Source organism: Crocodylus porosus, unplaced genomic scaffold (assembly GCF_001723895.1).
Source record: "Crocodylus porosus isolate Cpor-Errol unplaced genomic scaffold, CroPor_comp1, whole genome shotgun sequence".
Lineage (NCBI taxonomy): Eukaryota > Metazoa > Chordata > Crocodylia > Crocodylidae > Crocodylus > Crocodylus porosus.
The window spans coordinates 16,274,386-16,300,645 of NW_017728917.1; the positions used below are offsets into that span (position 1 = coordinate 16,274,386).

At 41.4% G+C, this 26,260-nt stretch overlaps 1 protein-coding gene across 3 annotated transcripts in view; it reads right to left on the bottom strand.

Moving 5' to 3' along the window:
- Positions 1-1,586: 1,586 nt before the first annotated feature.
- The window catches only part of SLC6A6 (solute carrier family 6 member 6), a 63,283-nt gene continuing 38,609 nt past the window's right edge, over positions 1,587-26,260 (bottom strand). For all 3 annotated transcript variants that reach the window (XM_019536802.1, XM_019536801.1, XM_019536800.1), the window contains 9 exons: positions 25,038-25,172; positions 22,982-23,085; positions 22,745-22,869; positions 17,751-17,863; positions 14,436-14,573; positions 12,119-12,221; positions 10,655-10,755; positions 9,662-9,832; positions 1,587-7,343 (listed from right to left, as the gene is read on the bottom strand). In XM_019536802.1, the coding sequence (XP_019392347.1) occupies positions 7,203-7,343; positions 9,662-9,832; positions 10,655-10,755; positions 12,119-12,221; positions 14,436-14,573; positions 17,751-17,863; positions 22,745-22,869; positions 22,982-23,085; positions 25,038-25,172 (1,131 nt within the window). In that variant the 3' untranslated portion in view covers positions 1,587-7,202. The remainder of the gene's footprint in view (positions 7,344-9,661; positions 9,833-10,654; positions 10,756-12,118; positions 12,222-14,435; positions 14,574-17,750; positions 17,864-22,744; positions 22,870-22,981; positions 23,086-25,037; positions 25,173-26,260) is intronic.

The window sequence follows — 26,260 nt, forward strand, 5'->3', positions numbered from 1 at the left end:
ATTCACAACCAGCATTTGGACAAAGGCCAATGGCTAAAGTTAACTCAAAGGAGTTGGGGAGGGGGAATGCAAAATGAGGCAGCCATTTAAAGAAAATTTGAGCAATATTCAAATGTTCGAAATTGGGCAAGGTCATGCAAAAAATCCCACAACCCTTTGAACTCAAGGAAAACATGATATTTTTAAATCCACCCAGGGCTGGGTACAGATGTAGTGAGAGGCCAACACACTGAAAAGACTGTTATTCCCAACTACCCTATTCTTAGAAGCTATTGCAAAGAAGGTGTTGAGCTTTAAGACAGAACAGCCCCCACAGTTCATTTGAAATGAAAAAAAAAGAAAAACACATTCAATTTATAAAGGAACATTTTATTTTGTTATAAGGTGATTACAAACCCATCTAAAAAAGCAAAGATGACTTAAAAATATCGATATACATTTTATTTCTCTAAAAAGCAAAACAGAAACTGCAAAGTACAAACATTTACCATATACACAAAGGCTAAGTTTTAGGATTAAGTTACACTCCAGGATCTTATTCAAATACAAATATTTCTTCCTGGAACAAAAAACTTTTAAAATGTTTTTAAAAATGTTTTTAAAAAAGTTCAGATGACTTTTTAAGGAGGACACGGATATGTCCTCAGTCTGCCATGTACTATTCATCACATGTTACAGTCACAGTTTTTAGGAACTTAAATGATTTTTTTAAAAAACCACCACTGTTTTTAGCCAAATACATCAAACAAGATGGACCACCTCTTATAATGCGAAGTCCCTGGAAAGCTATCAGGTAACAATCACAACATTACACTGAGAAAACAACATCCTATTAGAACAGCACATGTTTCAGAGCAATACTTTGAATCCAATGAGAGAACATCCTTGGGTTTTTGGACAGAAGCCGATCATAAACCAGTTCTACTAGGCCCTTGATGTTTCGGCTTCTCCACAAAAGCTCAACACTGGAGTTCTCTCACTTTTTCTACTGTACAACCTTTTTTACATCTCAGATGCAGAAGCAGAGATCAGCAATCTATAGACAATATGTTCCACAATAAAGAAGGAAGTCCTCTAGTCCCAATCAGGCTTCACTTTCTGCTCTCCCAGTACTCTTGTTTGGGTCTCAAATCTCACACCTCGGACCATTAGCTATTCATTCACTTAAGGCTGTTTAAATGGTTTGCATGTGCTCCAGGACAGGTGACAAAGATAATGCACTGGAATGAAGGTTTCAGTCTTGCTCTGCACACCTGCAGTGCTCTCGGCCAGACCTAATTAACGGGAGCTGTTTTAAATTCCACGCTGCTCAGGGAGTGCAATTTGTTTAGCCCCAGCAAGATTTATTTCCAATTCTGACTTTTTTTGTGGACATGCTAACAGCAATGTTGTTGAATGTTTTTTCAACCAGTTTCCATCCATGATGGGATTATCTGGGAGCTGAGAGTTTCAATTATTTCAGCAACATTTTCCACCAAAATTCAGTTTTGGTGAAAAATGGCAAGAGAAAATGGAATGTCTCATGGATCTTCCATCTAATTTTTTTAAGCAGCTTTGCCTGTTTTCTTGCCAGCTATCGCTATTTGCTTCTTTCTGAGTTTAAAGCAAACCTAAAGTTGTCCATTGGTAACCTTCTTCAGATTTTTTTTTTTTTTAGTTCTTGAAAACCATCCCAAACTGAAAATGTGCCAATTTGTTTTTCACTGGAATAAGATGTGAACAGTTAAATGAAACAACTATTTGATGTGAAGATTTTAATTTGGGCAGAAATAGGCCATTTTTTTTCATCAGAAAAAGATCCAACAGGGGCATTAATTGGTTTTCTGTCATCTGTGAAGTGTCACTAGCTGCTATAGGGATGCTTTCTTTGTCGGGAGCAAGGTGTTGTTGAGAGACTCTGCTTTTCTTTCCTAAGGCATCTCAAAATATATTAGTGATACTTCACACAGGTGTAAAACCGATGTCCCCTAGTTAATACTAATTCCTTTGTTAGCAAGTGTATGCCATCCAGGGCACCTGTAGCTTAGGTTAAAACTAATTATCAAAGATTAAACATTATATCCTGATGGTTCCCAAACTCATCTAATCCAAGGTTTAATAACCTTTCTTAATCCTAAACACAAGGCTTGTAACTCTGGAAGAGATCAGCCCAAGCTGTGATGGCCAGATACATATCTGAACTCTCCCAAAGCTTGGGGGATGTTTTGTTCTGTGGTTTCTCTGCAGCCTGTTACAGAAAGAAGGGGTAACTATTATTTTTATTCCTGACCCAAAAGTTTGCCCATGTTGGATTTCAGGCTTTTGTTTTAACTCATCACTATTCACTAGAGGCTGTCTTGAACGGTAGGCTTCTTGTGTGTGAAAACTGGCTAAACTTTTCCCATTCCCTCTACAGTCCATCACTGCGCATCTTCAAGCGAGGTGACATGGCATTCATGCTATAAAACACTCCTGAGGAGGAGGAATGACTTTTTTTTTTCTTCTTAAGACTAGTACGCTTTGCCAGGAGCACCTAATCAGATCATCTCCCAAGACCTGTAATGTGTAAAAAACCATCTCTCCTAATCGTGTGTGTGTACACTTCTGGTGGTGGGTCTCATTTGGTATTCTAATGAAATATCACTATCGTTGCTACAGGAAGTAGGAAAAATATGCTGAATTTTCTGGAGGTGATGTTAGCCATCTATTTTTTTCCCCAAGTGCACTTGAATTGCTGTTAGCCCCTGTCCACTCCACTCAATACAGAGCTTATTTAACTTATTATTTGCCACTATATCTGTCCACCCAGGCATTCAGTGAGCTCAAGATATGGAGTTTGTAACCATTTGCTCTCAGGCTTCAATTCTCCCACTGAAGGGGTTTAGACACTGATACCTGCAGCTGTAAGGTCTGAACCCAAGTTATGCCAGGTGTGACAAGTAAAAAGCATAGTTGTGCTCAACAAATGCTAGCAGGCCAAGGTGTATCAGCTGGATGTTTTCATGTGTCCTAATGAAATCCTCTAGAGAAATGCAGGACAGAGACTGAATAACCACATACACATGCACCTAAGAAGGTAGGGTGCATACTACACTGACAGCAAGCCAGGGCTCAGATCAGCCAGAGGTAATGTTGGAGGTATGGCATGATAAACATGCCCTGTTGATGGTTTATCTTGTTATATTTAGAAGGCTATGGGCTGCTTTTGCCTCCTAAGTGCATGACTGCAAATTAGTTTTGCTGACCCACATCCCAATCCAGCAAAGCAGGCTGAATATTAGCATTTTTCAGATGGTATACAGAGCTGCTGTGCTCCTGTGATTATATCTGCTGCGCAGGAACAGACCCATTTTGTATCCAGTATCTTACACTTCAGAAAGTGTTTTTTGAGGCTTATGGATTTAACTGGACTAAATTCATCAATGCACAGATGAAAAGGAAAGTGAATGAGTACCAGAACTAATACTATGAATGAAACAACATGGTATAAATATCAAAGGATGGACTACTGGTTATGTCAGTGTAATAGATGCTAAGCCAATGAGATCATGACGAATGAGCGGTGAACCGACAGAGCATGGAAGGTTTGCTTTAGGTAAGAATCCCAAATTTCAGCTAATAATTGGAACAGCTTGATTTGAAAATCTTCTGGGAGAAATCTTCCCCATACTTTCTGACTTCAGCTAACTTGAAAATGCTATTTCCAAACCCAGTAGAAACTACAAGGTATAAAGGTGCATTAAATGTCACAGAAAACAAACAGGTTTGGGGGCTGTTTTTTTTGGAAATGCATAGGTTTTGTTTCAAGGTTTGGCCCACAAGTTGGGGTCTTTCTCTTGTGGCTCCAAACCAGTTAATCTACAAACAGTTGCAATAGTTTAATATTTAATTTCTCAGTTACATAAGACAGGTAGAATAGGTCACGTTTCTACAATGTAAATTAGAAAAATTAGTCATGTTTACAATCATAAATAGGTAAAAAATACAAATGTTTATTTATTTATTTTTTTTTAATTTGGCAGAATATAATGTTGCAACGCAAATCTACCATCAAGTAAAATTCAGAATTCTTAGGGGAAAATGGAAAAAAACCAAAATGAACATGCTCGTTGGAACTCAAAACTTAGCAGGAGATGAATCTTTTGGAGTGAGTGTTTTGCTTTTGCAAAGGATGATGCAATTGCTCTTCCTCAGTCCAGCCCTTCCTTGCAGTCAGGCTAAACAGCACATCAGGGCCAGAAACATGCCCTAAAAGAGCCTCAGTGAAGTCACTGCGTATGAGCATGACGCTTTCATTTGGAACATGGAAGCAAGTGATTTGAATGGCACAGATAGGTCAAAAAAGGGGGCTGGGCTCCAGTTCTCCTTTAAAGGTGTAGCACTGATCCTCTGGTTCATAATTCAAAGCCACCCTCCACAATGAGTGATGCATGGTGAAATCTCCATCTCTGGCTCATCAGACACTTTTGAACTCTCAGTGTGCAAGGGAAATGTCATACAATTTTTCGTTCAGATATGCAGCACCTAATGCAGGTGCATGCTGGGGTAACAGGTGTGTGCTTAACTAAATACCATGTCAAAGCATTAATGTTATTTCAATGTATCCCAAAAGAAGCAAGGGATTTAACCATTAGTCTGATGCTCTGCTATTAATTCATGTTTTTGTTGTGTGTACACTAAGTGTGACAAGATGCTGTGCAAGATTACAGGCCTATACCAAAGCCTGCAACAGTCAGTGAGTTCTTTTACTGACTTGAATGCACTTTGGATCATGTTTTACTTGTTTCCTCAATTGTTTATAGCATGAATTATAGACAGCATTAGCTTTAACTCAACTCTCTTGCTTTTCCTTGATTAAAGGTTATTTTTTTAATACAGTATTTTTTCCCCTTGCATAAAATTCTGAAAAAATCCATTTGGAATAATACTGGCTTAGGGCAGCCCAGAGGGATTTCCAAGACATCTGGAATGGCCTGAAAAATGCCTACTGCCAATGGGCAAGCCTAGTGAGATGTCATATTTGCTGTCACAAATTGTGGCAGTGTTTCCTTTCATACTACAGTAACTGGAAAAGCAAACAAAAGCAATATCATATTGGCAGATCTTGTTCCTGGAATTTGGCTCCCTCCCCCCCACCCAATTTGAAAACACAGATAGACTCAACCTAAAGCAACTCTCAACCTACAGAAGCTATCTTTTTATTATTATTGTTTTGGTTTTGGTCCATTGTGTACTTCTAAATTGCCCTGTCTGTTTGACATAAGTATCTACAAGACTAGAAAGCATGTGTGTGTGGTGCAGTGGCTAGCTTGCACATGGGACTTTTTTTTTGTAAATGCAGGAATGTTAAGAATTGGATATGTTGCTCTTTAAACGGCAGAATCTGCTGCTAACGGACTCCGCTGCCAAAAGCGTGAGCAGGTATGACTTTGCTACTGAATCAAGCCTTTTCTCTACATCCCTTTGGATAGCCAAACCGTGGCATCGCATAAGGGAGGATTCGTTCTGAAGAATGATGCCCGACTAGAAAGGGCTGGTTTCCTGCAGAGTCTCCCTGCCAAAACACTTTTAATGAAACAAGGTTCTTCTCTCAGAAGGTTGGAAATTCTTTAGGGAGTTGAACCCTTACTATAACTCTTAATTTGGCCTAGGGATATCAATAGCTGATCAATATCCAGCTCAGGTACAGCAGTCCAGCTTGTTAGAAGCTTAGCACTGCCTTATTTAGATTTGTTTAAACTGGAATGCTAGGTAACGCTTTAAAACCGAAGAAAATCACATACTGTTCTGACTCTTCACTTGAAACCCCTAGCGCCCTATCTCCTAGCAGACAGAGTCCCAGCCCCCATAAATGCATTCACCAACAAGAGCAAAAATGATGGCAACATGGTCCAGTGACAGAACAGGGTAATGGTGGGGTCAAGGGTCCAGTTCTACCAGTGCCTTTCTGAAACATGGGTAAACCACTTCGTGGCCCCTGTCCTTTGCCTGCTTCCCCAATAGTAAGAAAAACAGCAAACAAATAAGGATAATCCTTACATTGGTAGAGCATGTGGGGCTAGATGGATGAAAAGCACCTGTGTGCTTAAGTACTCGTGTCATTTTTTGTTGTTACTGAAAATGCACTTGCTGTGAATAGCTGCTAGGTTAACTGGAATCCTCAAGGTGTTTTTCTTCTGATATCAAAGCCCAATAGTTGAATAAAAGAAATCCCAAACATCTTTCCCATTTTTTTGTTTTGTTTTTGGAGTTCCACAGATACCAAATGCTGCCTTCTCTTAACTCAGCTCTTCGGCACGTTGCATGCTTTTCTCCAGAAAAGCCTAGTGTTCTGTTGCAGCAAAATTTAAGTTGAACTCAAGTACCCCCTCGGCTAAACTACAGCGTGCAGGAAAACGAAGGGGCTGTGTCCAGAACTTCAGACTTGCACAAACCTTTTGCTGCAGGCAGTAAACATTTTGCTAGAGTAAAGAGGGCTGAGTTGGCAAACCTGCTCTCCTCTGTGGTCATTGCCTTCCACAGTGATGAAGCTCTTCCGCTGTGCTCAGGAATGACAATGATCCTGACTGCTCTTTTGTTTCTAACCACTTCTCCTCCACTCCAAACTTCTCACCTCCCCTTGAGCAAATATGTACATTTTTGGACCATGACAAATGTCACAGTGTTCAGTACCCTTTTCCTGACGTGAACCTGACGTCTGTCGTTCACCTCATTTGAACCAGAGGAAAAAAAAAGTACTACACCTTTGAAAAACAAACTCTCAGAGCAATAGCTGTTGTTCTCTTTTTCTTTAAAAAAAAAAGACCTCTCAAGAGAGCTCATTTGTGTGTTCTAGGGTTGACCCCGTTCCCCACCACACCAGCACCTAAACCTGGCTGTCTGAGACTTGAATATATTGCTGGCAAGACAATCAATTCAAGTGGTAAGGAGTACAATATTTAGAGATAGATATATACTTAAAAAACCCAATAATAGTAAATTCCTGTAATATATCTAGTCTGATATGAAAGCTCGGCCTCCCCAGAGAGGTGTCTGCTGTGATTACCTTACAAAATATTTAAAAAAAAACAAAACAAAACAAACCACACACACAAAAAATAACTTCTCTGTGAGAAATAAAAATAAATCCTAGTGCAAATATAAAGCTCTGTAAACCTGGTCCTATGAGAATCTATGGTTAGTAAACGGCAGTTAAAGCAGGTTTATCCTCTCATAGAGAGAGCTCACATCATAGTCTCCACAATGATATGAGTTGGCTTGATCAATCCGCCATTAGCAGTTCCATTGGCGCAAAATGGAGTGGTGCTTCCTCTGTCCTTGGCCCACCGATTCACTTCCTTGGGGGCAGCCACTGCTTTTATCCTCTGAAAGGAGAATGGCAAAGACAGTCAAGGGTTAGAAAAATCACTGCCTCAGTCCTGACAGATAAATCTTATCATCGGTAAAATACTTCTCTCCAAATGAAGGACCCGATCTCCAGCTGTCTCCCGGGGCTAGCACTCGCAAGGGCTTACCACCATGAGTGCCACTTAGTGCCACAGGAAGACCTAGTAACTCCATCAGGAAATTTGGCTCTCTGGCTACACATTGACAAAATTACCAGTCTGAGACCAAGTGAATGTGTATTTTTCAAGAGAGCTTCAATACAATCACCTTTGTCTTTTTGTCCAGAAGGTAAATCTGAAACCAACGGGAGAACGGTCCTTAATCTACTTGGGCCTAGCTGTACTTTTAGGCCATGGGAAGCAAAATCTTCCTACAAGTCAATGAGATCTACCAACACACAACACAAGAATGGTATCTATACCTCATGGAGTTTCTACTTTAAGACAAAAAGGCAAATGCAGCAAACAATGAGACACTGCCCAGGACGGATGGGACGTTGATGGCTTCCTGAAAGGAGGACCAATAGCAAGAAGAAAAAGAGTGCTGAAAAAGAAACTGATAGCCCAAGGATGCTTGGGAACACAGCTTTCCTGAACCCCAACTACAGTCCCATACGAGTTGTCTAATAACTTGTGCATGTGTATCTGAAGGAGCATATTTGGGGTAACCCAAGTAAACAGAGTTTCTCAACCTATGGCACCTGAGTTTTCAGCACACAGGAAAGACTGTTGTTGCCATTATCACCAAACACTGTGGTTACCAAAGTTATCTTAAAGGTTCAAGTTCACAAAAAGATGGCCCTGCCCCATCTATAAAGTATTATGGAGACTTGGCACGGCACAACAGTTCCCTGCAGTTCTGTATAGCTTTTGAAGTGTGTATCTACAACTACTGCAACACAGCAGGTGAGGGAATAGTGTAGAGATTGAATGAGATTAGCTCTGTTGTCCTATTTTTCTCTGTGACTAGGGTGTCTTATTTGAGGGCTCTTATCTTGGTGGGTTAGATTTAGAGATGGGGTTCTGAGTGCACACAGCATACCTCCTTAAAAAGTAATCTATCACCTGCACCTAGTCCTCCAGCCCACCTCTGAAAGCCATTCCTTTGCAAAGGCAGGAAGCAAACCTAAAATCAGAGCCTCTCTGTTGGGCTGGTGGAGAAACAACTTGCAGTTGTGGGTTCTAGCAGTCCCTCAACCCCATCTAAATGTGGACCCTCAGTGCTGCAGGATCTCCTCCAGGCCACATGTTCTCTACATGCTGAAAATGCAGCCAAGCTACATCATTTGTTCCAGTTCTCACTTCAGAAGGCAGGAACTAGATGGCAGCTGACATATATTCACTCTTCTTTACTTAATCTTGTCTTATATGGCAGCTTTAGCTACTTCTAGATCTCTCACTTAACAGATGGTGATAATGCAGACAAGAAAATGAGAAGCCAATAAAATGCCCTGGCAGGAACTGGAAATGACCATTAAAATCATTATGGAGAGAACAGTTAAAAAAAAACCTCAGGTAGCTTTCTTAATGTCTGTGAGGCTTTTGTTTTAGCCTGTTGGGGAGATGGCATTTTTATATGGACCGAAATCTCGCTGAATGCAATGAGTTTGTGGATACAGGATTTAGATTTGGGTTGATCCTGAATATTTCCTTTTCTCACTGATCTGTGTATGGGTTTCCATTTGAAATGGCTTGAGAACTGAGACCTTCTGCATGGAAGTATATTTCAGTCGCAAGGTGCTCACAGAGGGAACAATTAGCTGGTTTGCAGAAATAGAAAGCAGGTAAAATCCAGTACTACTTTAGGCCAGAGAACGTTGTGCGCGTTCTCTTTAAACAGGATTATATTGTTTGCTAAAAGAAGTGGTGATCTATGCAGTTCTCATCCTCCCGGCAACAGAAGTATCTGACCCCATGCTGGCAAGGGCCACAGTGGCAGGCTTCCAAGGACTGGTTTGATTTTGCATAAAATACAGCAGGTTTCAGCACACAAGAGGCAGTTTCACTAAGGTCACACAGCACAGCATGATATGGTTAGGCTTCCTTATCAGGATGCAGAAAGTGGAGGATCTCATGCCGTGGCCTGGGCCCTGCAGGGGCAACTGACCCCTGTTAAACATGCAGGCAAGGGCAAGCAACTTCTGTGAGGCTCCATTTAGGCCTCACTTTGTCTGCTGCATATTGAAGTAACTTTCCTGTAGATCATGTCAGAAAGCCTAAACTTCTCTTTCTCTCCTCTTCCCAAACCCTTTCTCTCAAGCACCCCCCTACTTCCCAATTCAGAGGGTCATTCATACCTCAATGAGCGATCCATCTGACTGTATGATGCGTATGACCATCACCATCGGGATGCAGATCATGGAGGAAAGGGCAAGAACCCAGCCCAGGCCAATTGCCCAGTCAGGATATGTGTAGACCTTGTTGTAGGTCAGAGGTTTATACTTGGCCAAGGAAAAGATAAAGCACCCCTGTGAGAGACAGAAGGAAAGGTTAGAGAAATGATGCTGAAATCATGGATCCACTGTAGCTTAAATACAATATGGTATTGCTTGAACCCAGGAAAAGGAAGCAGTATCACACAATGCTGGTATACTTTACTGAGTGTTTCCAAGGGGAAGACATCCTAGCGGGAGCTCTACACCTATATGTATGTACACAGTTGAGAGGTGACCCAACTACAGAAGCACTGAGTAGAGAACCAGGCACTGAAACTGGGAGCAGTGAAAAAGTCTGTCTCATGCTCTGAGTAACCCCCACGGGACAGCATGGAGGAAGAAGCCATGTGAATCAAATGCCAAGTGCAAAGAAGCCAGAAAAGAAACAGGTTGAGACAAGGAGTCTGGGGAAACTGAAGCCCTGGGGAGCAGAAGAACCTGCGATCTGGGGTTGAATTGAAAGGGAGGGACTAGAACTAGGTCTCTAAAGAGATTGGGGTTGGGAGCTGGTGAAGGACATGGGGGGCTGGGAGCCAGTTGAGAAGGGCTGCAATGTTTAGATTAGATGAGAGGCCAGGGGGAATACTGTGACTCGCTGCACAAAGAGACCCTGCGCAGGCAACCTTAATTCTGGCATTTCCTAAAGTGTATGCACTCGGCTTCGCAATCTTAATAGATGTAACAATATTTTGGTGCATGATACATAATATTGAATAAGAAAATGGACCATTTATATGTCTCTTGTAAGTTGGGATGTGAACATGGTGAGACTCCATCCACCACTCCCCTCAAAGGAAACCAACATGACAAACAAAACCACGGACAGGCTGTGGAACAGCATGATTCAGTACTCACCACACAAAGAACTGGTGTGATTAAAATCCAGCTCCATTTCATCCAGGGACCAGGTCTGTATCCAATCATATCCTCAATGGCATCATAAATATTATCAGCGCCTGAAATATATAGTTAATCCATGAAGAAAAGAACATTTTATCCAGAGCCTGAATATAACAGCTATGCAATATAGTTATAAAACATGACTGAGCAAAGGATATTGCAGTAGGAGATCTGCACCCTCGGGTCTGAGAGAGAAGGCAAAGGGGAAAAAAGTCCGATTTGTTCTGGGTCAGTGGGACTTGATGCGTACAGAAGATTGTATCTAGCTGTGGGTGCCGGACGTACTGGACAAGACTACAGGCTACACAAGACGCTTACTGTGCGTTAGCCTAATAACACTGCGCAGTAGCGTGATGGCTAAAAACTGTGCTGATAGCCTACTGCGCAGTGTTATTAGGCTAACGCGCAGTAAGCGTCATGAAAAAAGCATGCGCTGGCGCTACTGCGCAGTAACTCTAGTTATTGTGCATTTAGTTGGCACTTTATTAAACAGGTACTAAGCTAAATGCATAGTACCTAAGGCAAATTAATGAATGTGTAGATGTGCCCACTATTTACTTTTTCAGGGATGTTAATTTCTAAGGTGAAGAAGAAATGTCACTTTACAGGACTTTGTATAATACACCAGTATTATACAAAAAGGGTGAAATACATGTCTAGAAATCTAAGGCTGGCTTCTAGAAGAGCCTACTTGGCAGCGTTGGAAGGCTAAAGGATATTTCTCCTCCCTCGCCTTCATAAGTTATCCCATACCTATCTAGGTACAGTGGAATGCTAATGTTGGCGAGTCTGCTGAGAGTGGCAGGAGTTGTGTGTGAGAAAGGAAAATACAGCAACTGATACTATCCATCTGAATGTAAATGCGACTGTCATTCCAAATGAAAAATAATAAAACAAAAACTAAAATAAAACCTGATACATGAAGAATTATGGCATCAACCATTCCTAAGCAGCCAATGTAGCAAGTTTGGCCACTGTCAAACTTAGGAAATCAGTATCAATTAAAAATATGGAACTGTAATACATTATCTGTCAACTTTTTACAAGTTTTCTATTTGGAGGGCTTGACCCATGTAGAAGTGAAGGGCTTTGGGAAGCAGGTCTTTGAGAAGACATCAGAGCTTTTCACTGCCAGCCAAAATTTCAACTCTGGCTTCTTAATTTGAAGATGCAAATGTTTAATTGGGCACCTATCATTTAGCATGTAAAAATACTCATGTCTGCCTGAAAAATGTGGAGGTTGCCTTGAGCCCAGCTCAAATGTGGTGCTCAGGGGTCAGTGTAAATTGACAGTGAAGGCAAAATATCAACACTTCCTAAGAAAAGTCTGGAATCGATAGTTCTGGTTGCTGAATGGTGTCTTACTAGTGCTGATTATTTTCATTATTATTCACGGAAGATTTGTAGTAGGCCACTTACCATAAACCCAGGCTACAGCAATACATTCAAAGAATGCAACCCACAAAAGGCATACACCACTAGCTGCATAGTAGTCAAAGAGTTGAAAAACATACATGCCACCCTATAGACGAGAGAGACAGAGAGAGATAAAAGGTTAGGCTCAGTCATTAAGACAATGTGTGTACTGGACCTGGCTGACTAAAATCAGTTTTTGCTTGGGAGTTCTAACAGATGCTTTATGAAAGGTAAAATTCTACCAAAAAATATTTTTCTGATTGCTTTTTAGTATGTAAAAATGCCACAAAATCACAGACCTATAGGGCTGAGGTGCGGGGGGTGGGGAGCGGGGATCTCAAGAGGTCATCCAGCCCAGCCCCTTGCTCAGGGCAGGAGCATCCCCAGCTAAACTATCCAAACAAATGTGTGTCTAACCAGCACCGTAACCTTCCTTCTATGCTGCATCTGTAAAAATAAGTACTTAGCACTAATTTCCCCACACACTGTTCGTGTTTATTATAGAAAGAATTATAAACTTGACAGCAATTGAACAAAATTAAGCCACTTAATGTAATCTATTGAGACAGTTTTTCCTTCTTAAAAGTATTTTAGGGTGAGCTTTTATGAAATCATATAATAGAAAGAAATAATTGGTCTTCAACATGAACTACTCTAATATGATGAAAAATGCAAGGCAGGTCACTAGGAGGTGCCTTCATTTATGAATCTAGTAGAAAGATATTTTCTCAGGAGGAAGGTATCTCACTTTTCTCTCATTTTTAAATATTACATAGAACTGTCCAGACTCATTGCTCTGGCAACTGCTTCAAACAGAACGAGCTGAATTTCAATATAGATGTAAATGTTCCTCGCTCTTTATGTTGGTCACATCCAAACCTTTTTGAGTGTTCAAAAGATCACTTATGGATGTTATTGTAATTCCCTCTCCCACCCTCAGATTTTTTAAAAAACTCTGATGTTTTAAATGAGGCACAAACTATTTCTAAAATAAGTGTCCCAATAGTGCTCTTATTCGAACAGGTCTTTATATTAGTTGGTTGGTTTTTAGACTAGTCTAAACCCAGAATACCTTCACTGATTCAAATCTGTGTAACTGATATAAAAATCAAGTTCTCTGGTTGCACTAGATGGAGCTTCAACTAACACGCCATGCCAAATTTGAGTTTAGCAATATTAATCTTTTTACAGAAGGTTCCTGTGGCTTTTTCTAATTTGAAGCCAGGCTGTGATATCTCTCCCACACTGAATATAGTACCTTAAGCCTGGACTGAAATCAGTGAGTGTATGAATTCATGGGCCAGAACCTGGTGCTTAGCTCATTCCCACGATGCACTGTCACCACTGCAGTTCAAGTACCACAGTGGCGAAAGTCAGAAACGACTTAACATGAATTGTTTAACTTAATACAAACCTGCCTGCCCATAGATTAGATCAAGAAGTAAAGAACTGCACCAGATTCAGTTACACCTGGATAGCGTGGGGGTGCCCAACCAAACTGCAATTCATGAACAGAAAACTGCACTACATAATGAACTAGTTATGATACAGCAGAAAAATTGAGGGGTGTAGTAGGGCTGTGATTAGTATTATACATGAATTTTTGAAGTCTTTAAATATGAACTAAGCTGCAGCGCTCTTTAAAATTATCTTTGGTTTAAGCCAATTTCTAGCAATCTTTACATACTATGAACACTGTAATTCATTTTCAGGCTTTTGTTTTGAAATGACTGTCATTCCCAAAGGCTTTAACTGTTCTGCACATATCTGATTAGGAAGAGGTTATAAACTGGGTTACTCAGGGTGACATTCAGATTTTCTATTTTTTTCCTTTACGGTTTTGCTCTTGCCAGATGACATCAATAAAGGAATGGTTTTGGAAATGCTATGTGCTTATGTTTTTATCTTGTGATAAGGTCCAGATCAGTTTAATCCAGTAGCTCTCTACCACGGGCACACTTTTAAAAGAGAGAAAAATGTTGGGGTCATCCTAGGTAGCCACGAAGAAAGGATGCTTGGTTGTACATCCACATAACTGCTCTTGAACCACAATCTGAGCAACCTTGATCTAGGTGATGAGGAGTTAAAAGACCCAGGGTCTCTTTCCAGATATGTCACTGTCTCTCATTTCTACCTGCTTGTACAGTCCACCTATACAATAATAATATGTACCTTTTAATACATTTTGAAGTTTATGGTAAAAAAGTTATGCAAGAGCTATGGAGTGTTATTTTGTTCAACTTACCTTTCTCAGCTGATTCACAATACAAATATGTACATATATTGCTTTTAAAAGCTCTCCATTATCAATGTTACTTACTTCAGTCACCATAGTTAGTCCCAGAAGATAGCTTAGGAAACACACTATAGCGATGAAGATTTCCCGTCGGTAACCCTTCCTTAGGAAGGATGGGTACAGATCAACTAATGATGTGATCTGTCCTTCAACTTCAACAAACTAGATGGGAAAGAAACACACAGCATGCATTACATTTTCCTGTCACAATTAAACTTCCCATAAAGACACCCTAGCAACACTCTATGGAAATATAATACTTTGCATAATCAAATTGCAATTCATTTCCTTGTAACCTCAAGCTTAAAATGTGTGGGTGGGCTTAACCTCGAACAAGGCTTCAGCATTTATTCCACTTTCCCCATATGAAAATACTCAAGCAGGTTTCTTTATCTATGTACCCAGCAAGGATAAAGGAAACAAATGTGATGACAGGAAAGTACTTATGTGGCTTTCCTACTGTTGCTGTTTCAGATGAATGGGGACTGTAAATTAGGAAAAAAACAAAGCTAAGAGGAAAATATTCCTAAAGCCTAAATCTTCTGACTAGGAAAAGAGTTCTCATTTGTTCTTCTTCTGACGTGCTGGAGAACCGTCTGCACATCACTTAGTTTAAACCCACAGTTAGGGCCTAATTCTCCTTCTGGTCCTGCTGGTGAATATCCAGTCTGTGGAATGAAGGCTTTGGTGTTTGGTATGTAGCCTTGTGACCCGTATCAAGACACAGGTGCCCTTCCCACTCCTTTCCTCACAGACAACACCAAGCTCAGTAGGACTGCCAAAAAAGTAATTAGCAGGGCATTTCCAGGCCTTTGCAGATCACACCTGGCAGATTATAAGTGATATAGGGAGGTTTGAAGGGAGCCAAGTAATTACTACACATCTCAAAGTAGTTAGATAGAGTACACCCAAATGATAATTGTGTGGTAACTCGTGTTTGGTCTTCTTATGTGGTCCTTGGGAATCTGCTTGGTTTCTATAGTTAACCAGTATACAAAAGATGCAGCTGTTCTATCAGGCTCCAGGCTGCCCACTTCCCCTCTGCCACTCAGCCTGACCCACAGTGATGAAAGGCTCTCTGGTTATGCTCACTGTGTCGAATTTTTTGAGCTTAATAAGTACTGGGTGCAGGAAACCAGGGACGAAGCCAAGCTGTACAGGACCTGGGCCCAGGTAATCGCAGCACCATTAAAGTTAGTGGGAGAAATCCCCCTGCCCTCCTTGAGCACTCAATCAGCCCTTGCAATGGGGCAATCCGCTGGTTCCGTTACAGACGCTCTGATGGAATGGAGAGCAAAGTCTGCACCCAGGGATAAGCGGCTCGTCCCACAGTTAGTATTTCAACATGGAGTGGCCATGCACTTGTAATGCTCTACAGTATATACATTTTCCTGTTCTTTCCATTGTTACGCCTATGGTATCCAATGGCACACTGTAAAGAAATTAAAAAGCATACCCTTCGCCCATCAGGTGGAGTGATTATATAGTGCAACTATACAGCTTTCAGTGGTTAATCTAGAATGCTTTTTTGAACTCCTAGCTTAGTATAAAGCCTTATTTAAAATTGTTTTTCTTTTTAAAAGTAACACTTCCCTTTGGTCTGACTTGATCTTAAGCTGCTCTGCCATTCCACAACCCTGCTTGACTGCACTCCAAAAAGCAGGGGGGGCGGAAATTAAATGCTCCAATTAGTTTTAATCATTCCACACAGTGAGGAGCTTTTTTAAAATTTGTAGACGGTTTTCAATTTGCATAAAGCACAGCACTGGGCATTCCAGTCATTTCAGGCTGGAAATGACTGAAAGTCACTCCTTGGATCTCAAAGACTCAGCAGTAGAGAGTGATTTACAACAAATGGCAACACTACACATTTTAAGAGATCAAGTGGGAAACCTCAGGGGGAAAATCCACTTATAAATCTCTCCTCATAGCAGAGTGGATTTCAGCTCAACAGTCTGCTTTTACCAAGTGGATTTTGATAATTGCAGAGCTACTTTCCTGTGGGAGTAGAAAGTGGTGCCTCTTGCTCAGGAAACTCAGGCAACCACAGCTTTTTCAGTTACGGCGTAATCCTTGGTTACATCTGGAAGAGTCTATCTTAAAAATGACTAACAGAGTCCTTTGTGGTATTTACACTAATGTTCCTCTAAACCAGCGTTTCTCAACCTCTGGGTTGCGACCCAGAAGTGGGTTGCAAGAATATATGAAAGGGTCACGAGCAAACTTTAAAAATAGATCAACAGATCAACAAATTTTTAAAAGATGGATTCTCCTTTAAAGGATAAAAACATGGGAAGCTGGATTTTCCCTTGCAGGGTGGCAGTTCCAGGCTGCTTGGAGTCTCCCATGCCCTATCCCCCCCCACTGCCCCACACGCCCAGCTCCTGCCCCACACACTGGGGGTAGGGGCCGGGGGGTGGACGGCAGCGGGTCGGGAGTGAGGGGCACTGGGTCAGGACTAGCCATTGATGTACAACTGGGTCCTGGTACAAAACTGGTTGAGAACCACTGCTGTAAACTAACGGTCCTCTGACCAGCCACAAGAAGCACCCTGTTCTTAGCTTGAGTGATCTGATTCTTCTTTGCTAGATAATTAACAGCCTGTGCTATATAATTAATAAAACTTGAAAGAATCGGCATGTTTCTCTTCACGTAGGAGGGAGCAGCGTGCTTCTTAGAGATGCTGAACTCCCACTGATACCATCCACGTCAGCACCTCTGCCCAACAGGCCATAAAAGGATGGCTGCTTTTCTCTCTGCACGGTTAGAGTTGCTTTGGCTATGTTACTACAGACATATGGCAGCACCTTTGAATTTCCTTGCAACAAGACAACTGCCAAAACCTGCATTTCTATTAACTGTTAGTGACTGCACTGTGTATTGACTTTGGCACTCAGAAATCTTAGCTCCAGTTGATTTCATTGGCACTCAGTGCCATAGAGGAACAAGTCCCTGTTGTCTCTTATTAGTGTGGTGATTATTTTTCCTTCCCCCCCCAAAAAGGATAACTTTGCATACCAACCATAAAGGATGGTGTTATAGGAGGGAACGGGCTGTTACTTGGGCCACAGAGTATTGCTCCACCTCTTGGATACCATTAGGTCCTGACAGCAAAACCTTACCCAGCAAGAACACACTGATCACCGCTGACTCATTCGCTGTCTCTTTGCTCAGAGCAAAACAGCCTGCCATCAAAATGCCTGGCAGTTCTGCAGCATATAAGCAAGCTGGTGTAAGCAGCCTTAGAGATATTCTTTTTAATCCACCCATATTTAATGAGCTTTCTCAGCCAGCACAAAGGAAACAATAAGAAAAACATCTTCTGTCACAGTTACCAACCTGGCTATCCAGTCCAAGCAACAGAAGCATAATAAAAAAAAGGATTGCCCAGAAGGTGGGCAGCGGCATCATGGACACAGCTTTTGGATAGGCGATGAAGGCCAGGCCTGGACCTAGAGGAGAAAGAGAAAATAGGATGGGGGAAAAGGGAATAGACATAGTAAGTAATCAACTCGTTCACAGGGGTAGGCACACTCAAATGCAAGGATGCCTGGTTCCCTTCAGATAAATCCAAACGCAGCTGGAAATACCAGAAGTGAAAGTTTGGCTCTTTTATCTGACAAAGAAGCACGCATGACTACAGCAGAAACCAAAAGCAAACCCAAAAACCATTGCTAACCGACTGCCAGTTTTAACACCTGTCTCAAACATGCCAATCGTGGATCATTTCCTGCGACTGTCAGTCACAAAACGTAACAGTAATAGAGGCAACTGCTCTAATAAAATGGCTGAATCCCATTTCTAGCATGCACAATACCCATGCGGCATTTGTATGCAGGGAACGAAAGAGGATGCTGCCTCTAGGATTCTCTGGGACCTTCAACACTGGAGCCAGCTTGGCCTATCCTTCTGAAAAACCAGGACCCAAACACACCAACCTGAGGGTTGGTTTGAGCTCTTGAGCTGTTGTAAACCATCACAGCGTTGAATGCCACAGAACTACTTCTGTTTACACCGGCTATGGACCTGTCGCTTACTGTTTGGAAATAATACTGCTACTAATAATGGAAGAGCTGGGGGGAAAAACACTTCCAGTTCTTAATGCCAAGCCACTTCACTCATGCTCCCCTATGCCGCTGGTCTTTCCTAGTCCAACCATGACAAATATGTGCCCTGCCAATCAGGAAAAATTGCTGGCCAGACTACACAAGCTGCATACACCAACAAAGATGGGAGTACTGTCTTGGCCTGTCTGCTTTTGAAAACATAGGTTCCTATCTTAAGCTGAAGGAGGCTTTCCATAGCTAACTGATGGAGTATGTTCCTTCTCATCTCTTGGCCAGCCACTAGCAGCTGACATCTCACTCATCCACACAAGAGCATCATTGCATCGCTCTCCCGTGTTTTGCTTCACAGAAGGTCCCATGTGATGCCAGGCAGGTTGCAGGTGGCTGTGAGCCATCACTCATGAGAACTTTTGTAAAGAGTGCATGCTATCTCCAGGCAGGAGACAGGGACACTGGGAACATGAGGCTTGTTGCCATCTTCTAGCTTTCATGAACTGTGGAAATTGTCTGATTTTTTTTGTTCATGTGTTTAAGGCAACCATCTTGCAGGATTGGTGGATGAATTCAAACCATCATTTTTTATCTTTTTAAAATAAGAAACAGACATTTTATAGCTGTTGAAAAACAGGGGTAGAATTCTCTCCGCAAGCCTGCACTGGGAATCTCTATTGATGCTCTTCCTACCTCCCACTTTTCCTTTCCAACAAGGAAGATGGAAAAAGGAGCAAGGAAAAGAATTTAAAGAGAGAGAGAGAAAGAGAGAGAGGAGAGAGGTGATTTTTTTTAATTAAAAGAATTTAAGTCATTGAAATATTCAAATAGAAATAAAAACAAATTAGCCAACAATTGAGTAACTAATTTTATTGCGTTAATTTTTTAAAATGAAACACATCTAAGGTTTTATGTGACAAAAGGCACCAAAAAAAAAAAAATTAAAAAATAGCCGAGTCTCTAAAATATCCAGGGTTTTGTGTGTCCCTCAATTCCAGGAGACAGTCTTCCCTTGGTAGCAACTGAATACTCAATTACAATTACTACTATATTACATATGTCATCAGGTTGCGCAAATGATGAGACAGATGTAAAGCTGCTACCCTCTCTGAATGCGTGTGTATTATTGCTGAGTGAAAGTGTTTCCGTGTAGTGTTAATTTCCAGTGACAAGCATCCTATGCTCTGAGCTATTTTTAATTTTCCTTTGAAAGCAAATATTGAAATATAAAAAGAAATGTCCATGTGAAATAACACATTTCTAGCATCCATTTGATTTAATGTAAATCATTTAAAAATGTATTTAATTTGGAGCTATGTTCCACTGAATAATTATCTTGATCAACTGCACTACGTTCATGGCTATTGTTAAAAGCTTATTAGAATGGCAGTACAATAATCATAGTCCTTTTGTTGGGCGGGTGCCGACTAAATGCCAAATCACAGCTGGAAAGATACCCAGTGGGCAGACCCAACTGTGGATAGTAGGCAGTTTGCTATAATACAATATGGAGGACAAGGCTTCTCTGTCAGCTTAATAGGCATTAAGAGTCAGACCTGATTAATCCAAAACAGTTTGCAAATGGCGTTGAAATAAGGAAGGCTTGACATTACTCTATCACTGGGATGTATTTGCAGATGCAGTAAAGCCACACATGCAGACAAATCCAGCACAGTCCCTGTGCTGCACTTGTTCTCCCATTGCATTTCTTTGGCTTTAAGCCATTTCTTAAAATAGCACATTGTTGGAAAAAAATAAAGGAGAAAAATTGACTTTTTTAAAGAAGCAGGATCTTGGGCATCACTTGCAACAAGGGTTTAAATTCAACCCTAGTGTAACTCAGTGAAATCACTGTGTCTCTCCCATTCAAGGATAGGAGTAGCTACCATATATAGAAAGTTACCCATATCCTACCTGGAGAGTATTCACTTCAGGAATATTACACAAGGGATGAATCTGGCAGATGGAGTTGCTATGCAGCAGTGTGATAATGAGGTTTTGCTCCGAAGAACATACCTGGGGCTAACCTTACTCACAAAAGTAGCAACAATGAAGTCAACAGAACCACAAGTGTGAGCAAGCCAAATGTGGGATTTAACTGTCCAGGAGGAAAGAGAATGGAGGAATAATCTCACTGGTCAACGCACAACGTTGCTCATCGAGGGATGCTCCTCACCTCACAGACTGCAACGCTCACTGGTCCTCTCTCATTTTCCTACCCGGAAGAATAGGCCTAGATTTGCATACTGCTAACATAAGGGCAACATTTATTCTGAGGAGGACAATCCAGATCTAATTAAAGTTCTGTGTGCTGGTAATTGGTGTCAGGTAGCCTCACTCGAAAAGTGAAGTCATCTTTTTGGCACAGAACAGGACAGCTGCTGTCATCACATCTTGGAGGAGTGAGAGGGGTAGATTAGCCTTCCTGGCTTATTCAGCCCCTAGCTGCTCTGATTGGAAAGGTAACAAATGTAATAATCAGAAGCAGTTTTGACAGTGGTTATTGTGATATGGATGCATATTCATTAGAAGCTTGCCTCCAACTACAAAATTATGCTGTGTAGTCCAATGAACAGCCATCAGTTATGACTTCTGACCTCTACCGGCTTGGGCTGAAAACTATCAATCAAACCAAAACCCTAAAGGTGTTCACAAGGAAACACGCTCCAAAATAAAGTGCTGATCAAACGCTGAGGTTGTTTCCTCATCTATAAAATGTGGATAACGATGCTGGACGCTACTGGTGAAAAACACTATCTAAGAACTAGCTGTTAGCTGTTTTTTTATTATTGTTCCTGTTGTTGTTATAATTATTGTTGTTGTTTCAGAAATGATGCAGTTTTAAAAATGACAAACACCAGGATAAAGGTGCTGGGTTTAACAGTGGATGTGTGATCTAGAATTTGTGTGATCTAGAATACATTTTAAATGAGACCTGGAGAACTGTTTCTAATGGAAAAAGTCATGTAGGCAAATGTTTGAAAAATTCTTTGAAGTGACCTGTTAATACAGTGACCGCTCTACTTGTTAGGACATATTCCTCAAGATTATTGCCTTAGCTTGTTTCCTTTATGTAAATAAAAATGATCTTTATGGGCTGCACACTGGGCAGCTGATTTCAAGAGCCATGGTAATTTACACCAAGAACCTAGTAAAGAGCAAGCCTCATAATTTTATCATGCGTTTTTATGACTTTTTTGTTTTCTTCTGAAAGATCAAACTCCTGTTGAAGCAGTGTGATTACTAGAAAGTCACCTCAGCTGACTTACTTAAAAAGCTTTTAGCCTGGAGGAACATTTGAGAACCTGATCAAAACGAACCCCAGAGGCTCAAAAATCACACAGGAAAGAAAAGGCATGGCAAATGATTGTCATCACCATCATTTACGTTTCATGCCTTTTAAGCCAATCACATGATTTTGAGGGCCTGACTTTTGATTTTGGAGCACATGGGGTTGGAAATCCTGATCTAACCTGGCACATTTGTTTGCCATTACTGTGACAACATACAGGGCATCACAGTTGCCCACATGCTGTAGAGATGAAATGTAGTCTATCTAGCCTCATGTCTAGTCACGGGCTATGCTCAGCTGAACATTACATGGAATATTAATGGACACCGAGGAAGCAATATAACCAATTTCAGAGGGGACTTTTCACAACCCTATCAACCTCACCTTGGAGATCCCTAAAATGCATAGACCTGCAACAACTGGAGTCATGATGGCAGAGATTTTCCAAGGAACCTAAGGGCGTTGGTTATCCAGTTTCCACTGCCTTTGAATGGAATTTGGAAAACTAATTCCCTCTGTTGTTCTGAAAGTCCCAGACATTATTTCTACTACAAGGCTTGCCTGAAGAAGAAATGAAAAATACAGAGCATATGGCTAGTAGCATTTTTGTCAAAATAAAGGTAGAGCAACAAGAGGAGTGATGTAGCTTTTCAAAACTGACTGACATTTCTGGTTCTAGACGACAACGCGTGCAATTATTTTAACTCTAATCTAAACTACAGTTTATTAGTACGCTTTGGAGGATTGTGTTTGACTGCTACACTAATCACAGTAAAGTTTAAAGCCATATAATCACCAGGTAGCTATTACTGTTCTACACAAAAGCAAAAATTAATAAGTGAATGTACTTATTTTTCTGATGATTACGGGAAATAGTTTTCTCTTTGTTCTTATTTCTTAGATTTTGGCTGATTTAGTCTGCATCACTTTGCTCACACACTAGGTGGCAGTGCCCACCACCACTGCCACCAATACCATCGTACCTGACTCTGCCACATCAGCAATGTTCACCCCTTGCTCTTGTGCCATGAAGCCCAGGACGGAAAAAATTGCGAAGCCAGACACAAAACTGGTACCACTGTTCAGGCATCCCAGCAGCAAACAGTCCCTAAGTCACACATATGTCATGGAGCAAGTTAATTAAAAAAAAATTAGCCCATTGTCCCTACTTATTTACATCATTTAGCTAAGACACTAAACCCCCTTGGATGGACACTTGCCTATAGCAGTTGTATTTGTACTTGTTGTAGCTTCCCAGGGAAGTCATTGCTCCTAAGCAGATTGCATACGAGAAGAAGATTTGTGTCCCTGCATCTATCCAGACCTAAAGGAAAAAATGGAAGAACTGTTAATATAGGCACTTCCCCATGGCAACCTTCAAAACAGGAAATCGGTCATTTAAAAAATGCATAAAAAAAAGGAGAAAAAAAAAATTGCTTCAACTGAGACAGATAATAGGGCACGAGAGGAAGAAAAGAGCATCTCACATGAAAAATGACCATTTTTTAAGGAAAGAAAAATATTAGTAACAGAGCCCACCAGAAAACCGAAAATGTTATCAACAGTACAAACAGCCCTTCCCAAAAGGCAGCTTATAGTTCTAGTCTTTCTGCTGCTCAAATGATGCTTTCTCCACCATGCAACATAAATCGATCAAGACTTTCCAAAGGGCTAAGATCATGTAGAGGCAACAGTAAAAGTCCTATGTACATGGGCATCCATTTGATGCTCTTCATTTAGGACCTGCCTATAGAGTCACTAAGCTGCAAAAGTGATCAATGTGAACAGTTTTTCAAATGATCCCAACCCCATCTTTCAATGCAAGTGCAAGGACTCAAACCACAGAGGTTAAGAAGACGTGAATATAATATGACAAGTTTTTAAAAAATAAAAAATATATATAAGCAATGTTGTTTCTAACCTCAGCATCATCCTAATGACATGGGTACAAAAATGCATACAAAATTCAGTATCATCATAGCAAGAAAATCTCAAGTTTGGATCCATCTCTGTCTGGCTACGTGGAGCCATATACCTCTGCTTGCTACTCCAATCCCAACATGTTTACCGTTTGTTCCCCCCAAGCTCGCCAGCATCATCCACCTACACATGTGCAAGGATCTCTTTGGGAAGAAGGTGAAATCTTATTGATAGGGAGTCCGTGATGACCTACACTTGAAGCCAGCTCTGCTGCCATGGAAGAGGAAGTTACTGAGCTAATCTGAATCCAAATCCTTCCTGTGCTGTCAGTCGTCACCCTGGGCACAAGGCTTAGGGCTAACAAATCACTGTAATTATATGGTACCAGGGAAAGAAATAAATGCATGTCTGAACAGCTGGTGGAAAGAAGGCAAGACTGGAGTGTACTTTCACTCTCTTTCTTTCAATGACACTTTGTCTGCTTAGTTATTTCTGTGGCTCCAGCATTTTAGTGCTTTAAATCAGAGAGTCATTAAAACAGAAACAGCAGAAAAGAAAGCCCCACCTCCCTCATTTCTCAGACCAAGATTCCTCCCCTCATTTGCCTTTCTATTTGGAGAGTTTTGCAGGCTGCATGTGATCACGGTGCGGGGAAGAGCTAGTGGGCAGAACTGCACAGGTTGCCACAGCAGCAGCACGACTAGGAAGATTCCCTTCTTTCTCTAGTCAGAGCCTGTAAAATTCCCATTACTCAGTGCTAAGCAATTGTCTCCCACCTGTTCTCCTGTGTCTTTGCATGAGAAAGTTGTTGGCTTCTACTTGCGTAAGCGTTTTCATTTTTCCATTACTCTATTCCCTTTTCCCTCCACTCGCCTCCTCTCAGGTTGCGGGAGCTGAGTGATACGGATACTCACGGTTGCTCCTTGTTGTTCCATTTCTGAAGCTCAAGTTTGTCTCCCTTCAACACTAAAAACTATCCTCATTTAAAAAAAAAAAATCTCCCTTACCTTATCCAGAGCCTAACAAGAAAGCTGAGAGTCTATTACTGGATACAGTCTACAGCCTCAGCGTCCTTTGACACAAAAAGATATGCACACACAAACGCACACACACACACACACACACACACGCATGGAAAGAGGTATTAACATATTTAACAATAAACTTTCTCAACCAGATACATGGGAAAAAAATATAGTTCAGCATGGACGGTTATGGCAGATCTGAACCCAGAAAGATCGTGGGGAGAAAAAAAAAGCTACTGCTCTTTTGGCACCACCACCACCCTCCGCCACCTGCGTCCCGTCTTGTTTCAGAGTTGTGGAGTCAGCCCAGTCCCAGCTATTCTTATCATACCTGTGGGTCTGCCAATCGTGTGATATCGGGATACAGATAAAACTTGATGCCTTCTGCAGCGCCAGGCAGGGTCACACCACGGATTAACAGCACGAGAAGCATAACAAATGGGAATGTGGCAGTGATGTACACGACCTGCCGAGACAAAGCAACAACGTGTATAATGTTTACCGATTACTTTAGAAGCACAAGATATGCGCTAGTGCTAAATGGTGGATAGGATCCTTTCAACCCAGAACCCAAACTGCAGGCAGTCCTGGGATTCAAATTCAAATCCAACTGATATCCACACAACTGATCAGATTCAGAGTTGTGGTTGGTTTTTCCCCATTTCTAGCTAATGCTATCTCCCACTCTCCTGTTCTCTCAGCTTCCAGTATGTTACTGGGGTTTTTGTTTCCCCAAATCTTGATAAATAAAGGGGCTCTCCTGATCTGTCCTCAAGTGTCTACCTGTATCCAGGCAAGGAGAATACAAAGGACTTCCTTCTGATTCATGCTACCCATCACAGCCCTGCTTTTGCCTCTTGCTGCCTGCTTTTTACTACAAGAATAACCTTGCCAATGATGAGTTAAAGCTTTCCCTGCAATATACTTTGTTTTTCTTTTCTGAATCTTCCATCTGAGGATGTGAGTCTGCTCATGTTCTGCCTCCATGCCACACCTACCAGAGGTGCCCACACCTATGCCTTCCTTTCCCATGTACATCTATGCCCATTTCAAGTACTGAATGACACCTAGCAAACTCCACATGCACCTGGTGTGATGCAACTGCTTAGCACTGAAGACTTAATCTGCTGAGGGTAGGAGGTTCACAACGTCAAATGTCAAAGGCTTCTTTACCCAGACTGGCATAGCTCCTCTGAAATAACTCACGTGTTACAATCTACCTATGCCCAAATAAACTCCTCTCCCCCATCCCTTCCCTTTCTGGTGAACACACTGTTCTGAAATAACTGAGTTAATTCCAGAACAGGGTGTCCAAACAGAGAGCTATTTAGAAATTGCAACTGTGGAACAGTTTCTCCAGAATAGTTATGCCACTCACAGGCACACAGGACTCCTGTGTCATTGATTTTAGCCGCCAACTTCTGCAGGAAACCAGATCATATAATTCCTTTCATGAATTCATAGTTTCATAGTTAGTAGGGTCAGAAGGGACCTGAGCAGATCATCAAGTCCGACCCCCTGCCATGGCAGGAAAGAGTACTGGGGTCAAACGAC